General features: G+C 57.3%; 3 protein-coding genes across 6 annotated transcripts; 1 reads left to right on the top strand and 2 right to left on the bottom strand.

Moving 5' to 3' along the window:
- Window positions 1-770: 770 nt before the first annotated feature.
- Window positions 771-14,716, top strand: PGAP3 (post-GPI attachment to proteins phospholipase 3). 3 transcript variants are annotated; one of them, XM_042255929.1, is made up of 9 exons: window positions 771-996; window positions 2,169-2,266; window positions 2,405-2,437; window positions 3,090-3,242; window positions 11,217-11,279; window positions 11,911-11,972; window positions 12,308-12,444; window positions 12,708-12,909; window positions 13,059-14,716. In XM_042255929.1, exons 1-9 carry the CDS (start codon window positions 816-818, stop codon window positions 13,120-13,122), a joined length of 993 nt encoding a protein of 330 aa, XP_042111863.1. In that variant the 5' UTR covers window positions 771-815; the 3' UTR covers window positions 13,123-14,716. The 3 variants fall into 3 exon arrangements, with proteins under 3 accessions (XP_042111863.1, XP_027830408.1, XP_027830409.1); XM_027974607.2 differs by lacking the exon at window positions 2,405-2,437; XM_027974608.2 differs by lacking the exons at window positions 2,405-2,437; window positions 3,090-3,242.
- A 583-nt stretch (window positions 14,717-15,299) lies between these two features.
- PNMT (phenylethanolamine N-methyltransferase) lies at window positions 15,300-19,312 on the bottom strand. 2 transcript variants are annotated; one of them, XM_015098756.4, is made up of 3 exons: window positions 16,964-19,312; window positions 15,955-16,162; window positions 15,300-15,831 (listed from the first exon to the last, which is right to left on the bottom strand). In XM_015098756.4, the coding sequence occupies exons 1-3, from the start codon at window positions 17,163-17,165 to the stop codon at window positions 15,390-15,392; spliced, it is 852 nt and encodes a 283-aa protein (XP_014954242.2). In that variant the 5' UTR covers window positions 17,166-19,312; the 3' UTR covers window positions 15,300-15,389. The 2 variants fall into 2 exon arrangements, with proteins under 2 accessions (XP_014954242.2, XP_042111864.1); XM_042255930.2 differs by having other exon boundaries at window positions 15,955-16,123.
- On the bottom strand, window positions 18,966-20,182 carry TCAP (titin-cap). Its single transcript, XM_004012846.4, has 2 exons — window positions 20,053-20,182; window positions 18,966-19,820 (listed from the first exon to the last, which is right to left on the bottom strand). Exons 1-2 carry the CDS (start codon window positions 20,160-20,162, stop codon window positions 19,427-19,429), a joined length of 504 nt encoding a protein of 167 aa, XP_004012895.3. The 5' UTR covers window positions 20,163-20,182; the 3' UTR covers window positions 18,966-19,426.
- Between the last annotated feature and the right edge of the window lie 1,207 nt (window positions 20,183-21,389).

The following is a 21,389-nucleotide window of genomic DNA, read 5'->3' as shown; positions in this document are numbered from 1 at the left end:
GAGTAGTAAACAAGACAGCAAAGTCCCCCCACAATCTTGCCTGGGAACAGAGACCACCATATGTTATATTCCCTCCAGGTGTTATTACTCCTAGAAGCAGTGTTTCAGTTGAGACTAAAAGAATCAGCAGGAGTAAGAATGATATGGACGAGGGGACGAGGGAAAGCCAAGGGTCATGGCCTCTTGAGGGAAGTCTGGAGCAGAGAAGTGAGGGAGATCAGTAGGCAGGAGTCAAGATTATGCAGGGCTTGTGGAATTATGATTTTATCTTGAGGCAAGTAGGAGCCAGTAAAGAATTTTAAGGAGAATGATATGGTCAAGTTTCGATATTTGGAAACGGAGCATGAGCTGGAGGGGTGTAAGCAGAAGTAGGGGGTTGTGTTAAGAGGATACTTTGGATGCCTGGACGACAGATGATGATTTCTTTAACTAGAGTGGTGGTGCCAGTGGAGTTGGAAGATAAATAGACACTTCCAGGTACGAGTGCGGAAATCCGATTAAACTGGGGACAGAAAAATAGCCCTAGCTCAAACAAAGAGGTCCTGGAGAAGAAAGAAGACAGATGTTGATAAAATACCACTTTATTTTGCTTCTTAAACTATCCGGTGTCTCCCTTACCCTAACCCTGTCGCCTTGTTATATGCAGATAACATCTAGGCGAGGGGCGGGGCAGGCGCAAGCAAAAACCCGGGAACTTGTATTTAAACTGGGGTGGACGTCAGAGGAGAGCAGATGAAAGAACACAAGGCACTTCCGCTTACTCCGGAAGTGAAAGCTCCTAAGCTCCTCCGCAGGCGGAGGGCCAGGGTGGAAGGATGGCCGGGCGGACTGCGCGGCTGGTACTGCTGGCTGGAGCAGCCGCGCTAGCAAGCGGCTCCCAGGGCGACCGCGAGCCAGTGTACCGCGACTGCGTGCTTCGGTGCGAAGAGCGGAACTGCTCGGGGGGTGCACTGAAGCACTTCCGCTCCCGCCAGCCAATCTACATGAGTCTAGCAGGTAAGCCACACCCCGCGGTAGGCCCCGCCCAATGATCTTGGCCCCGCCCCCTAATGCCACTCTGTAATGATGTACCTTAGTTCCTCCCTCGGGTCCATTATGGGTGTGAGTGAGTGGAGCCCCAGAGTGATGACAGCCTGTCAGCCAGGAGCTTCGTTTACTTTTTATTCATTCAGTCAAATGGGCATTTACTACCGCCTGGGTACAAAGTACTGGAATGACACCGAAATCAGACCAGGGTCCTGCCATTGGGGGCTCATAATGCAAGGAGACGGCATTTCGAGCCCCCAGGGATTCTTAGATTAGATAGCATGTAGGGAGGAAGGAATCATTTCTGACTTTGAAGAGCTGGGGACACTGATTATCTTGGACATTCCTGAGAGGAAGGTCTTCCCGATGGATGCATTAAATTTAGGCCTGTGGCCATAGTGGGCACTTAGAGTGTGACAGGTGTCAAAATAGTTATTTTTCACAACAACCCTTTGAGGTTGATTCTCTTAACCTGATTTTTACAAATGAGGAGACTCAGAGAGGTTAGGTGTCCTGCTCAAAGTCACACAGCCAATAACTAGTAGAGTTTTCAGTTCTGGTCTGACTACAAGTTTGTTCTCTTTACTGTCCTTTGTTAACCAGACAGAAAGAACAGAGAATGGAGGCCCTGGGTAGATATGGACACATCCTGCAGCTTGGTTTACTCAGGGTGCAGGGTGCCTGAAAAGGAGTCATGGGAAATAAAGTTTAAAAGGCAATGTGGGGCCTCCAAAGTCAGAGTGAAGAACCTGAACTTCATTTTCATAGGCGGGGGTTAAGATGACAAGGGTTTCTCCCTAGGGAGTGAGAGCAAATCCTGTATTCAGGAAGAGCAAACGTGAACCCACATGTCCACAGATGAGTCCATCAGATGCCGAAATCTCCATCTTGAGTGAAAGAAGAGACATCTCTATCTGCTCACTGTACACTCTAACACACACACACACGCACGCACCTTTCCCTTGTGTGTATGTTGCACCATCACTCATCCGTCCAAGCAGAAAGTTAGAATTTTCAGATTTCTTCTGGTTTTCTCCAACCTGCAGGCCCTCTTGGCTTGTGTTTGGGTTTGAGCCTCTTTCGGGCTATCTCTGTGCCTCCCCATGCTGGGGAACCCACCAGGCCATATTTATCTGTTTCAGGTTGGACCTGTCGGGACGACTGTAAGTATGAGTGTATGTGGGTCACCGTTGGCCTCTACCTCCAGGAAGGTCACAAAGTGCCTCAGTTCCATGGCAAGGTGAGCTGGAGGGTCAGGTTAAGTATATGGTGGGAGTAAGATGCCTCTAGCTGGATCACGCTGTTGAAGCAAGCCAAAGTGTGGGGTGATGAGTGTGTGTTTCCCATCCTCAAAACATGCTGGTTTTCCTGTTATCAGATGGGAACAATGTGTCCTGCCTCTGGATTTGAGGTAACAAGATCTGGGAGGTTTTGGGGTCTCCTCAGGGAGTGGTGCTGGGCTGCTTCGAGTGGTTGAGATGCCCACCTTGCTACAAGGACAAATTCCCAGAGTGTCCTCTTGGTATGCTCTCTGTTGCTTCTTCAGTAGGGGTCTGGATTTAAAATAAAAATACCCCTCAGATTGCCCAGTGAGGCACAGAGGCTCAGCTTGCTGATACCCTTTGATCCAATAAGATCTTATTCTAGACTATTGCAGTTGGTAAGAATTATTCTCCCCAGCTTCTCACAGAGTAAGGTGAGGCTCAGAGGGCTGTGGTCAGTGGTAGAAGATGGATTAGTTCTTGTGTCTTCTAGATGACAGGTCTGTGCTGCTTCCACCAACTATGCTGAGGCCATCAGCACTGGCCTGCCTGGTCTTCCCGGTGCTGTGAATGCTGACCAGGATAGAGGAATGACTCTCAGCCAGGGAGAGCTGAGAGGAGCTCGTTGGAGAGCCAGGGGAGCTCGTTGACCTGAAGAGGGACTGCATCTGAGGCTTTGGCCAAGGTCCAGAGCTGAGGAGCTGGCTGGGGACCTGGGGATGCAGCAGGTCAGGCAGAGGTGGGTGGGGCCAGCTGGGCATCGCCTGCCCCTCAGGCCCCCTCCATGTGCTCCTTTTACAGTGGCCCTTCTCCCGGTTCCTGTGCTTCCAAGAGCCAGCTTCTGCTGTGGCCTCTTTCCTCAATGGCCTAGCCAGCCTGGTGATGCTTTGTCGCTACCGCACCTCCGTGCCAGCCTCCTCCCCTATGTACCCCACCTGCGTGGCCTTTGCTTGGGTAGGTAACCTGGCAGGATTCCTGTTCTACACCCTCACCTGAGAAAGAGGAAGCCTTAGATCCCCATTCTCACCCACCTCGCTTCCCCTCAACTTTCCAGGGTTAAACCTGCAGCTGTGGGGTGGTCCAGCCTAGGGAGAGCAGGAAAGGTGCTGAATCAGGCCTTCACCTTCTAGAAGATCCTGGGTCAGGCTGTCTGAGGGGGAGGGAGAGAGGAAAGAGACCTTGATCTCGTCCTGAAGCAGGAAGCTGCTCAAACACCCAGTAGGACAGTTAACAGACACAGAAGGGAGATGGGTGGTAGGAGCATGCTGGGACCACAGGTCTTTCCCAGGACCCCTGTGGAGGGTTCAAAGCCCTGTCAACCCCAGGCGAGGCCTAGAGGCAGTGGCAGCAACAGTACTCCATCTAGAGCTTAGACCATCCCTGGAGAAGCTGAAGTATGTTCCATCTGAGTATCCAGAGATGTCTCTGAGCTTCACAGAGTGGCTGGTCAGAAGAGCCAGCATCTGGGGCCTGGAGCTGCATGAGCAACAGGGACTGTGGTACAGATATGAACCACAATCACCTTGGGGAGGGCATGAGAGGTTGCAATGGATGTCTCTGGATCAGAACTACCATGGTAAACCTTAGGGAAACAGCCCCCACTCACTCACCTTGCTTCCATCAAAGCAGCCATTTGTTCAGGTGTTGAGTGCCTACTATGTGTGAGAGATCCAAAAGCATATATTAACACATGGGTCGCCACCCTCCGGTACCAGTCACATAAGTACACGGTTGAATGTAAAAGGTCAGCTATGAACAAGTCCAGTGAAGGCTAGATCAGGGCTGTGGGGGGTGTGATGGGGTCTAGACCAGCACGGGGCAATCCAAGAAGGCTTCCGTGAGGAAGGGGTATGTGAGGTCAAATCAGAATGATGGGTGAATATGCACTGGCAGGACAGAGTGCAGGTTATCTGAGGACATGAACGCCGGGAGGCCGACCAGGCAGGAAGCTGGGATGGGGTGTGAGCCAGGCGAGCGGGTGGGCAGCAGCTGGAGCCTGGAGATGGATAGAGGTGGAGAGCCTGCAGGCATAGTAACACTTTAGATCTTGACTCTCAAAACCTCATAGTAACACTTTAGATCTTGACTCCCAAAACCTCAGGAAGCAATGAGGGCTGCAGAGAAGGAGCTTTGTGAATACATTTGCCGTTCTGGCCTCTGTGTAGAGGCCAGGTTGGAGGGGGCAGGAGTGGATGCAGGGCCTATTTGGTAATTTTCATGTAGGGCACAGTAGCTAGGCTAGAGAAGTGGCACAGATCTGGGGAAGAAGGGGCATTAAAGAGAAGTGTGTTTGAGCTATGTTTTGGAGGTAACATTAAAATTTTTTCATGTGTTTCTTTAACAAACCCATACACAGCTCTTAGTCTGTGCCAGGTATCATTCTAAGCATTTTATAAATATTAACCTTGTCAATCCTGTAAAAAGCTTATGAGGTAGGGAGTATTATTGTCCTCAGTTTACATCAAGGAAACCAAGGACTGGAAAGTTTAAATTACCTGCCCCAGGAGCCAGGGTTTGGCCTGGCATCTGGCTCCAGAGCTTACACTCTTACACCACCTTGGCTGTGAGGCGACCTAAGATGAGAAGTGAGGAATCAAGGACAAGTCCTGTGCTTCTGCTTAGAAGACAGTGATAGAAACTAAGTGTGGATGTCATCACCGGGGGGAGCTTGGTGAGAAGAGAAGGGATCTGGGATGGAGACCTGAGAAACCCCAAAACTTAACGGCTGAATAGGGGAGGAGGAGCCAGCAATGCAGACAGAAGGAGTGGCCAGAGGGGCAGGTGGAAAACCACAAGGCCATCATGTGGCCGGGGGAGCCCTGGGACAGGGATAGGAAGGAGTCGGCCATTCTCCTGAGTTCTGCCTCAGTCAAATAGGATGAGACTGAAGGTCTCTGCGGACCTTGGGGAAGCTGATCGTGTCAGGGGCCGGACGTCTAGGCCAAACCTTGGACTTCAGAGATGGGGACTAGAAGGAGGACCAGAAGGAGGCTGTGGAACCTCTGGGAAATGGTGCTCCTCCCTAATACTTGCCATTCATAATCTTTATCAGTTATAGAACTCAGATCACAAGATGGGCATGGTCCTAAGTTCTATACGTATATTTTCTCATTTAATCCTCATGATACCACTGCAAGCCCTGTGGAAGGCTCAGAGCGGGGAAACATACCCAAAGTTATCAGCTCACAGGGTGGTAACTAGTGCAGACAGGCTGGCCCCCAGGGCTGTCTGGGCCTGAGCACCTACCCCTCTGGGCTGTCTCCACGTGTGCTGCTGCATGTTTGCTGGGTATCTGCTGTGGGTAGAGACAGGGGTCCGTGCTTGTGGTGGGTGAAGCCCCCATCCCAAGGAGCTGAGCTGAGTGGGAGGTGCAGGCCCGGCCAGTCTGGGAGGCAGGGTGGAGGCTGAGGCGAAGAGGGCTCAGGGAGCACGCGAGCGATCTATGAGGTGGAGACCACATGGTCTGGGTGGAAGAGTCTCTCAGGGAAGCGCAGGGAGGAGGGGAGCCTGCATCTCCTTCTACAGGATCTGTAGGCCTGGTCAGGCTTAGACATGTGCCCAGAGGGGAGAGGATGTTGGATTCCCACCTCCTGAGCTGGGGGCCCAGCAGGAGTGAAGGTGCAGAAGCTGGTCAGTGTGGGGCCCGGACCAGCATCCTTGGGAAGGTCAGCCTGACCGCTGTGGCTGGCTGAAGGGCAGACGAGGGAGTTAAGAGGGAGCAGAGAGGGCTCTGAGTGCCAGACTGAGGGGCCAGAATTCTTGTGTAGACTGGGGCCTGGCATCATCCCAGCCTGTCACCGAGTGGGACAGAGCCACCACTCCCTGTTTTTGGCCTCACGCAGAGAAGCGAATTTGGTTCTGGCTAGACGGTGACTCCTTGGAAGGAAAGTTATGACCAACCCAGACAGCATATTAAAAAGCAGAGACATTACTTTGCCAACAAAGGTCTGTCTAGTCAAGGCTAGAGTTTTTCCAGTGGTCATGTATGGATGTGAGAGTTGGACTGTGAAGAAACCTGAGCGCTGAAGAATTGATGCTTTTGAACTGTGGTGTTGGAGAAGACTCTTGAGAGTCTGCAAGGACTGCAAGGAGATCCAACCAGTCCCTCCTAAAAGGGATCAGTCCTGGGTGTTCATTGGAAGGACTGATGTTGAAGCTGAAACACCAATATTTTGGCCACTTGATGGGAAGAGCTGACTCATTTGAAAAGACTCTGATGCTGGGAGGGATTGGGGGCAGGAGGAGAAGGGGACGACAGAGGATGAGGATGAGAGGGTTGGATGGCGTCACTGACTCGATGGACATGGGTTTGGGTGGACTCCGGGAGTTGGTGATGGACAGGGAGGCCTGGCGTGCTGCGGTTCATGGGGTCGCAGAGTTGGACACGACTGAGCAAGTGAACTGAACTGAATGCAAGCAAGAAAGGTAGGGAAACTGAGGAGAGTTCACTTGTCCCCTTTCCCTTGGCGTCTTCCAGGGACACAGATGCCTGCCCTTACTGCCCCCTCATCCCTGCCCCTGTTATCACAGGACAGTGCTGCCTGAACTGTCGGAACCAAACTCAGAGCCTCCTTGGGTAGACACGCTGGTCTGAGGGGACCTCAGAGTTCCTGCCTTCATCTTCATAACATGTGCCAGAGGCCGGTGGTCACTTCACAGCTCTCACTTTGATTCCGCCTGATTCTGGGACCTTTCGTCTCACTGGCACCTGCCACTCACCTTCCGTCTTGGTGAGGATCATACCTCCCAGGTGTGTCCTGCAGTCCAGCATGACAGGTGATACCAGGTTGGGAGAGGACAGATACCTACAGCCTGTGTCTTAGGACACCCTGAGGACATGCGGCCCCCTCTCCGTGCCACCAAGAGGCGCTCGAGGGACAGAGTCTCAGTGCCCACACTCTCTTTGATGATCCAGTGTGGATTTTACCCTCAATCTTTAGTCCTGCGTGCATTTGCAAGAGGGAAAAATCCCAAGCTGTATGGAGGTTGTGACTGTGGACTTTGTTGTAGGCTGGGTTTTCTGGAGCGACTGGGGCTCCTGATTTTTAGTGAGTTGGGGTGGGAAGGCCCCCCTACCTGCTCCAGGTGAGGTCTTGGGGATGGGGAGGGGTCTCTGCAGCTTTTTCTCCAGCACTTAGCAGTGCTGACGAAGCTTTGGCGTAAGAAGTCAACCCTTGCCTTGACATTTAGACCTGGACTTGGGCTGGGCAGCAGCCAGGCTTTGGAGGAGCCCACCACAGACCTTTGACTTCATGGAACTGGGGGCCCCTGCTCGCTGCCAAAGCTACGAGGCTAAACCAGTTCTCTGTCCCTTCATCCAACAAGGAAAGGTCCTTGGGGTAGCGTGAGGATGGGGTGCCAGGAAAGGCCAGACTGTCTCTTCAGGGTGATTTACGGTGGTGGGGACTAACTGTACCCCACCTCTGCTGAGGAAACTGGGAGAAGAGACAGCAGAATGATGGCTAGACTTCTGGGGATGTCCCTATGCTCAGACAAGCGCCAGTGCAACAGGCAATGGCAGGAAATCAAGGAATCTTTTTTGATGGTGGAAAAAGTCCCCCTCCTCCCGTCTCCATCCACTTCTTGCCCACTTCTCTCTCAGGAGTGAACTGGGGCTGGCTTGCCCTGCCTGAGGCCTCTGGGAGAGGGGGGCAGGATGGCAGCAGGCATCATATTTAACATTCTGCCTCCCCCACTTCTGAGACAGCGAGCTATTTAAAGACCCACTTGTCCCCACCGCGGTGGTGTCAATGACAGCCCCGAGCACTGGGGCTTAGCACTGGGGTCGAATTCTTGACAGATCTGGCTCACTTGGCATCCAACCAGTTTCACGGCTGTGATATTTTTGTCTCAATTTTCTTATTTTCCAACAGACTGAAGCAGCCTCCTGCTCTCCACCCAGCCTGTCGTGTCCCCTCCAGTTCCGCCCTCCTGGGCACCCTGCCCCTGGCCTCCCCCTTTCCTCAGTGTTTATGCAAAGTTCTTGGCGCCCATGGCCTTCCTGGCCTGCCTGATTGGCCAGTTACCACCCCCCACCCCTGGCTCCCCCATTCTACTCAGGCTTGGCCGAGGAGCCTGGGAGCAGCCATACACTTGGGCCCTCCCATCCTTCACATCCTTCTGTTCCTAAACTTGAGCCTTAATGACAAACTCTGAGTGAAGAGAAGTAGTCTCTTTTCAGTGCATCCTGGGAGGGTCGCTCAGGAGCAGGGAGAAAGGGGCTCAGAGGGGGCTCTTCCTACAGCTGCGGCGTCTGTGTACTGGGACCAAGAGACCCTGGGGCTCCGTGGTTTTCCCTGGAACATTGTGACCTTTGAGGAAGGGCAGTGGTGGTGGTCAGTCCCTGGACATGATGAAGGAAACAGATACTTCTGGGCTACCTATTGTGTGCCAGGCCCAGGAATAGCCACCACGTACTGAATGGTTTTGTTGTGCCTGGTATCTTGCAGACATCATCCTCAGGACCCTCTTACGCAGCAGGTGCTATTCTGAACCCTGTTTTGTACGTGAGGCAACTAAGGCTCAGAGAAGCTATTATTTGCTCAAGATCACACAGCTGTTTAGGGGCTGAGACAGAATTTGAACCCAGAGTCCATCTCATGATGGAGGCTCCAGACATCCTGCCCCCAGCCTGGAACTGTGGCTGGGCCAAGGCAGATTTGGAGAGACCACCCTTTCTCAGACTAGACTTCCCTGGCCACCAAGGAGAGTGGGAGACAGACTTGGGCTCTTTGGCCTTGGTTCTGTGAAGGGGTGTGAGAATCCTACGCTGGTCAGCAAGGTAGGGAGAAATAAGTCCTAATGTTTAACCCTGTCCTGAGCACTGTGCTGTACACTGTACTTGTTTTGTTGGTTAAATCCTTATCATTACTATGACTATTCCCATTTTACAGATGAGAAAACTGAGGCCCAACAAGGCTAAATAACTTGCCCAAGGACACACAGGAAATGCAGAGGCAGGATTTGAACCCTGGCAGTCTGGCCCTAGGGCCTGCACTCTTAATGACACTATCTCCCCAGTCTGAGGAGAGGGTCAGAAGAGGAGCCCCCCATAATGAGATACTCCCCAGGGGAAAGGGGACTTTTCAGGGTGCAGAGTCCAGGCTTCAGGTGGGTCTCTGTAAGTGGAAGGCACCCCGGGGAGGCAGTTGGACAGGGGACCAAACAACCCCAATCCCTGTCCCATAGAGCGAAAACAACCCCAATCCCTGTCCCATAGAGCGAAGCCCTAGCCCTGTGCGTTCCCCCACAACCCTCCAGGCCACTTAGTCTGCCTGTTACCTCCCCCTTCCTGCCACGGGTGACAAGGAGACCTGGCTGGCTGCCATTGCCTGCTGCCTTCCCCTCTGCCTCCCTGTCACGTTGGCTTTCAGGGCCACTTCCCTCCCCAAGGATGTCCCTGAGCCTGGACTGCCCAGGAGACCTGGCCCACGTGATCACCTGGGCCCCGTCTCCAGCACTGAGCCTGCTTCTCTCCCTACTCTGACCCAAGCATCACAGACTTCGCAGAAGCAGAGTCTGAGGAAGGACTTCATCCTGTTCCATTTTCCAGCCTCCAGACCAGCGCCCATTACCGTCTCTGGGGAAGGGGTCCAGTCTCCAGGGATGGGACAGGATGGCTGTCCTCAAAAGACCTGGATTAATCACCTGACATCAGGGTTGGAAAGGGAACAGAGGATCACTTTGGGCGCCCCCTGATTTGTCCCACGGGGGAGCTTGGGCCCAGAAGGGCAGGGCCTGTGCCCAGGTCATGAGGAGCAGAAGCTGCAAGAGTCAGCCCTGAACCCAGGCCAGAAGGCTTCACCAGGCCCCCTGAGCCTCCAGAGACTTCCAGGCTTGAGCAGCTTTGCAGTAGAGCTTAGGCCTCCACCCCATTGCTCTCCCCATTTCTTCACAAGCCCCCTCAAGCCTGTGTTAGGGAACTCATCCTACCACCTACCTTCCTGCTGCATACCAGGAGGAGAGTGGGTTTTTTACCCTGCTCCCTTTGTTTTCCTGGTACACTGGACCCAAGTGAGCAGCTCCTGGCCTTTACCCTTCTCTGGCAGGACTGTACCACCCTAGCGCATCCCTCCCCACCCCTAGGGCCTTCCAGGCCAGACCTTGGCCGTCTCTTCCTTTGACTGTTTTCCCAGCCCTCTCACCCAGCCCAGTGTTGTGTGTCTCCACCCCAGCCCACCCTTCTTTCAGTAAGTTGGGTTTCAGCAGTCCCTGAAAAAAATTGCCACCACCAACTCCACGAGAGTGAGGGCTTATTTGCCAGATGATTTGTACTCTCTCCTTGCAGTTAATTTCCAGGAGAAAGGCCTCCAGCAGTCCCTTGGGCCCTTGCCCACCACAGCCCCTCCAGCCCTGCTCCTCCGCTCCTCCCAGATCCAAGCAGCAGCCACTGGCCTGGCGGGTTGGGCCGGCCCAGCCAGGGGAAGGCTGGGCTTCCTCCTCAGAGACTTGGGCCCAGTGGGATCTGCTTGATCTCCCTCCCTTGCTTGCTTGCTCCAGACACACCCCAAGCTGGCTCAAGCCCCTCCACCCCACCCACTTCATTCCCGCCCCCAGAGGCTGAGGTCACTGGCTCCCCTGGCCCGGGTGGGGCTGTCATCACCTGCCAGTTGGGGCAGGAGGTGAGGTTCCCTGGGGGCTGTTGTCTTAGCCATTGAGTAACCAGGGAACTTGACTGCCGGAACTGGTTCCCAGGCCAGGCCGGAACCTGTGGAGGCTGCAGCGTCGCAGCCTTGGGGGAGTTCAGGGGTGGGAAGATTGAGTCTGAGGGACCCAGACTGGGTGGGGTGGAGGGGCATGGGTTTGTTCAGGACCCAGGGAAGCATGTTGTTTCTCAGCTCCCCTTCCCCAAAGTGAGATGGAGGTAGACCCTCTGGGGGGTCTTCCCCGCCTCTGGGCGCCATGCTCACTGGCTGCCTCTCTCCTCAGGTCTCCCTCAATGCTTGGTTCTGGTCCACAGTCTTCCACACCAGGGACACCGACCTCACAGAGGTGAGCGCCCTCCCACTCCATCTTCTGCTGGGGACAGTCCCGGAGGACCAGGGACAGCGGTGGGGCAGCCCTGGCTCTTAGTTCTCCTCCTGACTGGGTTCACAGGACACTTGCTTTGTGCAGAGCCTTTTCAGCCTGTTAGTGCACTTGAGCCTCGCTTGACCCTTGTGAGGCAGGTGTGATCACTAGCTCTTCTTAACTGATGCGGCAGCTGAGCCTGACAGGTGAGATCACTTGCCCAGGATCCCTCAGCCAGTGAAGGGGGGCAATCCAGACTCAAGCCCACAGCTGTTGAACCCAGACTGCACTCTGAAGTCCGCGCACGCTGTTCCATTCTGGAGTCTTGGCCAGCACACCTCTAAACCCTTGCTGCTGAGTACATTTTTTTTTTCAATTGTATAATGTGAATACAAGGGTCAGTCTATTGAATTCAGACATAAAACAGCGATAGAGGAAAGGAACATGAGACGTCCCCACTGGCCGTAGACCTGGGACTCCCACAGTCGACTCTGGCTGGCTCTCCGCCACCCCCATCCCTGGTGGGTCTTCTCTGGGCCCTGCCTTCCATGAAGCCTTGTCCACGGCCTACTGCCCTCACACTGGCCCCTCATCCAGCTCTCCTTGCCCGCAGAAAATGGACTACTTCTGTGCCTCCACTGTCATCCTGCACTCCATCTATCTGTGCTGTGTCAGGTGAGCCCATTCTGGCTGCTCTGGGGGTAAAATCAGGCCCCGGGGGCGGAAAGTGGTCACCAATCTCCCGGCCTGCTGGGGTTGCTGTTCCAGGGCTTTCACCACGCATGCACATAGCATCCAGATGGATCTGGAGGGGACTCCGTGATGGGATGGGGGCCCTGGCTCTTTCCAAGGAGCTATATAGCACAAGGTCACAGGCTGCCCCTCGGGGATTGGAAGCCTGCCCTGCTGGCCTGGCTCCCCTGCATGGCTGCTGGGGTGAGGGGGTGCTTCAGGGCATGCTGCCGTGGGGACAGGCCACTCAGTCTGAGCAGCTCTGGGTGGCGGGGCAGGACCGTGGGGCTGCAGCGCCCGGCCGTGGCCAGTGCCTTCCGGGCCCTCCTGCTGCTCATGCTGACGGCGCACGTCTCCTACCTGAGTCTCATCCGCTTCGACTACGGCTACAACATGGCGGCTAACGTGGCAATCGGTGAGGCGGGATGGGCTCTCTGGGAGGGCGGGGCCGTCTGCGGAACTGCTGCCTCGGGGTGGAGGTGGGCATTGGTGCCCACCAGAGAAGGAGGTTCTAGAGAGACCCTTAGGGTGAAGGAAGAGGGAAGAATTTGGGGGTGGGAGAGAGGGGCGGTTCGGGGGGAGGCTCCTGAGGGTGGCCCTGGGGTCACAGAGGGGAGACTTGGGGAGGAGAGGAGGAGGCCAGGGAGTGAGCCTCTCCCCACCGCCGCCCGTGCCCAGGCCTGCTGAACGCGGCGTGGTGGCTGGCCTGGTGCCTGCGGAACCAGCGGCTGCCGCATGTGCACAAGTGCGTGGCGGTGGTCCTGCTGCTGCAGGGGCTGTCCCTGCTCGAGCTGCTGGACTTCCCGCCTCTCTTCTGGGTCCTGGATGCCCACGCCATCTGGCACATCAGCACCATCCCGGTTCACGTCCTTTTCTTCAGGTGGGTGCCTCTCCCTGCCCAGCACTCACCTCCTCTGTGCCTCTGCCTCCCACCCACCCAGCCAGCTTGCCTGCACCACCCGCCCCCGCCCCCAGGGGACGCTCTCAGAGCTGTGCCTTGCCTCAGTGGGCTCCCCCCTCCACCCACAGCTTCCTGGAAGATGACAGCCTCTACCTGCTGAAGGAGTCAGAGGCCAAGGTCAAGCTGGACTGAAGGCCCTGGAAGCAGATCTGCCCTCTTGAGAATCCTGTCCATCCCTGCTGGCTCCCCTTCTTCCCCGAAGTCCTTGAGATGATTTGTTTTCCTTTCAGCATCTTGAACTTGGACATGAAGGGTGTGGGCCCAGAATCATGTAACCTGCCCACCCCTTGCTCACCCCCACATGACCCCCACAGGCCTTGGCCTCCCAGCAGACCTGGGCTAGAAAATGGGCAACCCCTCTGGTCCCTGGAGCTGAACTGGACTGGAACTGTGTTCTTAGCTCCACCGAGAGGAGGCTGTCTCTCCCTCCCTGTCAGCCTCCTCCTCACATCTCCTCACTGCCGGGGTGGTTCCCAGAACCCTCTGTCTAGCGGGGAGACCAGGTACCACGGCCTTTGGGGATATAGTGAGGTCCCTTCTGTTACCCCTGTGCCCTCCTCAGGGCACCGCTAGGTGGCACTAGATGCTTGCTCTTCAGCTGCCCAAGTTTCCCAGCAGATCTTCTCATGGGATCTAGAGGCAGTAAGCTGTTGGGACTGGGGAGCAGTCTCACTCAGACTTACTCCAGTCAGACCCCCGGGAGGCCTCACCGCACTCCCTCTTTGGAGCCAGGACCCCAGAGACCGTAGGACAGGAATCTCTCTGGCCCCTGAGCTGCTCTTCTGGTTGGGAGCCCACACATGAGTGTGTGAGGGAGAACAAGTGTGTAGGTTGATGGGGTGGTGGGCACAGATCTGGGGTGTGTGGGATGCGGGTGGGGTGGTGAGCATTGGCCTTGCTGCAGTGCGGATGTGTGTGAGTGGTCTTGAAGTGTGTGTGTTGGGGGACAGGCGGGTTAGTGTGGGTTAGGGGAATGTGCAGAGACTGAACGTGAGTGCAAGGGAGTGTGAGTGGGGGGTGGGCAGGATCAAGTCATGTGGCCAACCACTGACTGAACACCAGCTCTGCACACAGCCCAGGCCAGGCAGAGAGCCAGGCTGTCCTCAGATCTGGCAGGGGTAAGGGTGTCCAGGTTGCACGTGTGTGTGTGTTCCTTTCTTTTGCACTCCCCTCTCTTTACAAACCTCATAGGGCTCCCACACAACTCAAGATCACCCCCAGAATCAGCCCCTTGGGAGGCAGAGGGAGGAAGGAAAATGGGGATCCTCCTTGCCCAGACATGGTTCGCCATCCCCTACTCCAGTGCTCTGCCTGCTAGGCCCCTTTGCCGGTTCCTGACCCAGGGCAGGGGGTGGGTAGGAGCAATCTGGGGGCAGAGGGGTGAAGACCTCGGCTGGGTCTACTCTCTGATCTTCCCAGAAGCAGGCAGGGGCAGTGCTGTGCCTACGCTGTGGCAAAGGTGACCCCTGCCAGTTGCCAGCAGCCATAGCACATTCCTGCTCCACACGGATAGAACATGGAGCTCCAGAAACTTTCCATCCCACGGCCGTCTCTGATTGGAGCAGGGAGTCTGCTCCTCTTCCCCTCCCTGGGAGTAAGGGCGCTGAGCTAGGACTCCAACCTCAGGGACTTGGGCGGCCTGTGTTAACTTCTTTTGATACTAAGAACTATTTTAAGGTGAGGAAGGTGGCAAGGGACATTCTTAATAAACCAATTCTCAGCCTCACCTACTCTTTTCGATCTCATTTGTGTGAGTAGGATGGGCTGGAGGGAAGAAGACAGGGCTGGCTGGAGGCAGCAGAGGGGCAGAGGGGTCTCCAGCTAGGAACATGGGCGTGGGGATGGCAGGAACTAGATCCAGGGCAACAGCAGATATGGATGGAGCTCCTGTCCCACTTATCCTGGGGGCTGGAGGAGGGAGCTGGTGCCTGTTTTTCTCCCCTGCCATCGCTGTGTCTTTGGGACTGGATGGAAGCTCCACTGGCCACAAGTGCCATTTACATCTGCCTTCTGGGTTCCACTAAGCTCCACTACTGTTTATTGGTTCTTAACTTTTCTGAGCTTCACCTGCAAGTAGCGTACTGCTGAGTGTGAGGATGGAAGGGAACTAGCAGGTGCGGGGCACACGGCGGATGCTGAAGGAGCTCCCTGTGACCCCAGCCTTCCTTAGTTTGGAAAGAATGAGTGTACAGAAACTAACCTTTCTGGAAGCTTCCGGGGAGGGAAAGGCCAGGGCCGATGCCTCCCATACCCCCACAACACAAGTCAGAACCCTTCCCTGGAGAGCCACAGACGGCACTTACACCAACTGACAGGGACTTATTTCTTTATTAGAGGCCACCTCAGACAACAGGGAATCTAGGCAGGTGAGGGCCATTGGCCCTGCGTGCACAGGGGCCTCACACCCCCACCTTCTTCTGGGCCCAGGTGAAGAAGATGCCCTTGACATCGTCTACACCCGTCCGAAGGTGGGCAGGCATGGTGTAGGTGCGCAGATCCCGCAGCTCATAGCCGCTCCGCACCAGGGCCTCCCTCACCTCCTCCTCGCGCACAGGCACCACTGCCAGCGTGGCCTTCCCAGCCAGGTACCATGACTCCTCCAGGGCCCCGATGAGGAGGAGGTGCCCCCCAGGCCTCAGCAGTGTGGTGATGTGATCCAGGGCCCGCTGGAAGCTGGCCAGGTCTGGACTCACAGCCTCCAGGCAGAACGCAGAGACCAGGGCGTCGGCAGGCAGGGGTGCCAGGCCTCCAGCGCCCAGGGGCTGGGGCTGGTGCACATCGATGGGCAGGATCCTCTTTACCCTGGCTCGCAGCTGGCGCTCCTTCTCCTGCCAGGATTCCCTGTTTGGGGGCAGAAGGCAGGATCAGGACCAGGGTTCCGGCCCCCCCCACTCAGTTCTCTGTTGGCTCCCACCAGCCACTCCCGGGAAACCCCCTACCCAACCCTCACCCCTCAGCCCTTACCCCTTGCCCTCGATGAGACAGACATGCTGGCTGTACACGCTCCAGTCGAAAGCCCCAGGCTCTTCTCGCAGCCAGAGCCTCAGCTCCTGGCGGTTCACCTCCAGGAAATCTGTCATGGTGATGTCCTCAAAGTGGGCACAGGCGCTGAGCAGCTGGTATATAGTGGGGCCTGAACCGATGTCAATGAGGGTGCAGCCAGACACCTCACCTGGGTGGGCAGAGGAAGCGGGCCCTGGTGCTAGGCCTGCAGCCCCCAGCCTCAGTCACTGCCTCCCTTTCCTGCTTCTTCCCCGCTTCTCTCTGTTCCTTCTCCTGGTGGTGCTGCTGCTGCTAAGTTGCTTCAGTCGTGTCCGACTCTGTGCAACCCCATAGACGGCAGCCCACCAGGCTCCCTTTTCCCTGGGATTCTCCAGGCAAGAACACTGAGTGGGTTGCCATTTCCTTCTCCAAAGCATGAAAGTGAAAAGTGAAAGGGAAGTTGCTCAGTCGTGTCCAACTCTTAGCAACCCCATGAACTGCAGCCCACCAGGCTCCTCCGCCCATGGGATTTTCCAGGCAACAGTACTGGAGTGGGGTGCCGTTGCCTTCTGGTGTTAAGTGAGTCTCTATGTGGAAAAAGAGTTAGCTCTGGAGTTAGACGGACCAGGGGCTGAGTCCTGGCTCTAGGGACGGCTGACTTACCTTGGGAAATGAACTTAACCTTTCTGAGACTCAGGTTCCGCAACCATAAACTATGCCTACCAGTGAGGATTAAGTTGGGGGAAACTCAGATGCCTGGCAGCGCCTCTCCTCCCGCCTCTCCTCTGCCTGCCCCCAGCGTTCGCCTTCCCCACCTCTCCTCTCAGTTCTGTGTTCTCAGCTCCGAACCCCTCTCCTCATCTCCCTCCTCTCACGTGAGGGTTCCTGCTCCTCTTCCTCTTCTATTTCACCTCTTAATTTGACCTTGGGCTCTCGCGTGCTGCCCCTCTGGTTCCCTGATGACTTTTTGTCTCGTTTCCCCCGCGCTCACCGGTGGCGAAGGTCTGAGCCAAGCAGCGCAGCTTCCAAGGCCCGACGCCGTCGGGGCAGCTCAGGTCCCCCCTCGGGGGCGCGTAGTTGTTGCGGAGGTAAGCGCGGGGCTCAAAGCGCTGGTAGGCCGAGGCGACCGCCGCCAGGCCCGGGTCTGAGTCGGGCACCGCGCCCGCCGCCTGACTCCGGTCTGTCCCGCTCATGCTGCTGCGGTGGCCGCCCTTGTGCCCCGCTCGCCTTTATCTGCGGCCCGACCCCCGCCCGCCCGCCCTGGCCCCTCCGGTGCGGGGGCGGCGGCTGAGCGATGAGCTGCCTGGGGCCACGCGCTGCGTCTTCCCTATCCCATCCATCTCCTTTAATGTCCCAGAAGCAGACGCACGGGGGTGGGATGGAGGGGAGCATCCGTCCCCGCCCCTGCTCCACCATTGCTCCCGGCTGCCCTCCACTCTTTGCCTCCCCTCCCTTCCAAGACCAGCTCCAGCGCCCTACCCCTTAGGCTTCCTACCCCCAGACTCCATAGACCCCTGCAGCCGCCAGTCCCAGGACCTCCATGTCGCTCTTCTCCAGTCCCGCATTCACCCCTTTTGCCTGGCATCCCTCCCCTTCTCTTTTGCCAGGGTTCAAATTAGCCCTCTCCCCAGTTCCCAGCTCCCAGCGCTCTCCACCAAGGGCCCAGTCCCCCGCCAGGCTCCCCATCTCTGGGACACCCTGTCCAACATCCACCCCCTTTCTTAGTAAGGCTCCCCCAGCTCCCCTCCTCCAGGCCTCTCTTCCGTCCCAGCATTCTCTAGCATTCCCATCCCACCCCCGCCCTGTTCCCCACCCTGACTCCAGAAAGGACAGTCCGTTCTGGCCTCCCCCATGGTCTCGGTAGCCCTGGAGCTGCACAGTAGAACTCCAACCCCGCCTGTCAGATGGCAGTGATGATAGGGGAGTGGGGCTACTGCACGCAGCGGAGGGAACAGCCCGGCCTCCCCTGCAGGCCCTGCGGGCTTCCAGCCTCGTATCTCGCGGAAGGCTCAGGATGTTCCCGACACAGGGCGAGGGGCCCAGGTGAGGACGGAAGGGCGCAGGGTGCATTCTCCAGGCTGCCAAGGCTCCCAGGGGACACGAGCCCAGCCTCGGACGCCAAGGGATTAGGTGTGTCGCCTGGTCTGGAGTCTGACCCCTCTCATCTCACAGCCCAAACTCCAGCCCCCTCTGAGGGAGCAGGACCAGGCCAGGCCTGCAGACTGCTTGGCACTCCAGGTATCAGACTGTCAAGATGCCAGGTTCTCCCCTCCTATCCCCCCAAATAGGAAGTAGATTCTGCAGAGGCCATCTCCATGGTCTTCCTGGAGTGGGACCCCCCTCTGACCAAGTCTAGTGCCTCTCCACCCTGGGTGGGCTACCAGTCCCTGCCAAGATGGGGCCCAGGCCTCCTCCGTGCCACCCGCCCCCCACACCTTGTCCAAGAGAAACTGTCTTCTAGTTAGGCCGGGCAGCCAGGTTGGGGCATGAGTTACTGCAACAGCTGCAGAGGTCACAGACAGGAACCTGACCCTCTACACACTCACCCTACCCCCAACAACCCACCTTGGGCTCCCAGGCCACGGAGGGTGGAACACCTGACCCCAGCCAAGGATTGATTCTGTCTGGATTCAGAACCAAGAGACCTGGGGTCACTGACCCCATCCACACCCTGGCACAGCTGACAGTCCTGGTGCCAGCCCCCTCCTTATTCTCCATGAGATCATTTCAATAAACTCTGGATGCCAACTGGCCTCCTGGGCACTGCACAGTGCCAGAGGACTAGAGGCAGAGGCCAGGGCTCACGGCAGTCAGGGGGACTAGGCAGATAGCCACCCTGTTTACAGCTCTGTCCCTACAGCCCCTCCCCTCAAGCATGGGGTGACCCACTAATTCTGCCATATTTAGCTGAGATGCAGGGCCTGTTCCCAGAAGTGAGCACTGGGGGGGACACCAATGGGTGGGCCCCTCAACCACAAGGAAAGAGACGAAACTCTGGCACGTGATTGAGCATTTATTGCAGCACTAACAGAGGGTGCTGGGGGCTCCACCCTGCCTCTGCCCTCTTCACGTCCCCCTCCCTCCAGTCTCCTTCCCAGAGCACTCCAGATCCTCTTACAGTTTTTCTTCATCCTTTTCTGAAGCTGAAATCTGGACTGGGGTTACTCCTCTCAGGAACCTCTTGCCCTCATCAGCTTCTTCAGCCCTTCCTCCTAGGGCTGGGGGTACTTGGCTGTGCTGGCCCCCAGCTCTTCACCTTTTGTGCCCATCGTCCGCTCCCCTCCCTCCGGGAACTCAGGAGATCCAGGCATCCTGGCCTCTGGCTCCCTCCTCCCCTAGCCCCCAACTCTGGGCAAACTACGAAGCATCCGTGACCAGCAGCTCCCCTCCATGGTCCTAGCCAGGAAGGGCCCAGCCCAGGGCAGGCACAGTGGAGCCCAAGTCACAGTCCCTCTCAGCCTCTCTGTGCTTCCTGAGACATGGAGCGAGACAGGGAGCGACGAAGGGTGCCGGGCTTGCTGACAGGCACCACGGGAGGCAGCTGCTTGGTGATCTCGGCCACGTCCTGGCGGTCCACACACTGGCCTCCCAGGGCTGTTTCCAGTGCCAGCAGCTCCTGCAGCTGGATGGGTGTCTCCTCGCGCTCCTCCTTGGTGGCGCCCACCTTGGCGGGAGTGAAGATGGGCAGAGGCAGCACCCGCTGGTAGGGCAGCTGGTATTCCTGCAGCCCACGGCCGAGGATGCCCATCCGCATCACCAGCCAGGGGGAACGCTGCACCAGCGCCTGGCACTGCCCCTGCCGGTGGTAGGTCTCATGGCGCTGGGCATCCTCCTCATGCAGGGAGCAACTGGGAAGGAGAAGCGGAGGGACACTCAGCCCCTGAGAGCTGCTGCCCGCCACTCACCGGCGGGGCGACAGAGCTCCCTGGGGCTGCTGGAGGGGCGACTCCACTTTCCCCAGCAGGCACCCTCCTGGGCCCCACCCCCAGAACCCCTCAGGCCTTGTGCTCTGGTCTCCTGAGTCTCAGGAAGGGTGCTCTGAGGGAGAGGACGGGGCACTCCTGACTGGCCAGCACTCACCCCTCCTCAGGCCTTGTGGACAGCGTCAGATCCTTCCACTCCGCCCAGAAGGCCTCTCGGCGCTCACAGTTCTCCTCCGACAGCTGGCAGCTCAGCTCTGAAGTGGCCATGATGGCTGCTCACTCCCTCTGGGCTCTCCTCCTCCCAGGCCCTTTAAATATCCCCCTCCTCCCCCTCTTTCAGGGGCTATTTTCAGCCCCTCTGGCGTCAGATGCTATAAGCAGAGCCAAGACTCACTGATGGGGGACTCTGAGCCCAGGGCGGGGCTGGGGGGGGGGTACCCGGATTCTGGCTGCCCCCAGGTCAGAGGTCAGCTTCTGAGGAGATCAAGATGCTCCCGTGGGGGCGGGGGTCCCCAGAGTGACACCTCCAGGTGTCTGACACTCCTCAAGACACTACCCATGACCAGGCACATGCCCAGCCTCGTGCCACCTTGGCACTTGCCGTCTGCCCCACCCCTTCCCCTCGCCCAGGGAGGACATGTCTGTAAACAGAGCGGGAAACAGTAGGAACCAAGGGCCCCTCTGGGCGCTGTACCAGGCCGTCAGGTCCTGTCCCCGCTGCTCTCCTCTGCCTGGGCTCAAGGGCACATCACCCCCTGGACCGTGCCCCCCCACCAAAAGGGACAGTGCCATTCCTCAGGCGTCTGCCCCCAAAGGCCTGGCTCCCAACTGCCACCACCTCACTGGCAAGGGCATCGGAAGTTAATTCCACCCCTGGGATCCTGGACACGAACGAGGAGGGAAGCGGCCCCCGACTCTACCCCACTCCTCAGCTGGGGTGAGATGGGACTCCAGCGGTTCCAGTGGGTGGCAGCCAGTTCTGGCTCCAGCCCCCAAATCAGCCATAATGAGGCTGTGGAGTAGGGGGCGGCATCCACCCCCTCTGGGCCTCGTTTTCCTCACTTTCTGTTCACAGTGGCCTTACCAGAAGAGCTCTGGGGGCTGCCAGCTCCAAGGTGCCACCAGGCGGGGCCTGGCTCTGGTCCCCAGGGAGCAGGCCAGTTGAAGGGCTTGCAGGGACAGCCCCGCCCCCCAGAGCAGCAGTGTGTGCGACAGGAGGCTGGCACACAGGGAGGAGGGCGTGGGGGAGGAGCAGCGGGGGTGTCACTGAGTGGACAAAGCAAAGGGCACCAGGAAGGCCAGGGGCAGAGGCTGTGATGAGACCCTAGCAGGCAGGCCCGTGGGCACCCTCTTGATTACTGAGCACTATACCCGATCCTTGGTGCCTTCATCTTACACAGCTTTAGCAAAGTGGGAAATGGAGGCTCAGGCAGGCAGACCTGCCCGGGGTCACATGCCTAGCCGGGCCCAAGAGGCAACACCCCCACCCCTGAG

This window comes from Ovis aries, chromosome 11 (assembly GCF_016772045.2).
Source record: "Ovis aries strain OAR_USU_Benz2616 breed Rambouillet chromosome 11, ARS-UI_Ramb_v3.0, whole genome shotgun sequence".
NCBI lineage: Eukaryota > Metazoa > Chordata > Mammalia > Artiodactyla > Bovidae > Ovis > Ovis aries.
This window is presented reverse-complemented; position numbering and strand designations above follow the sequence as displayed.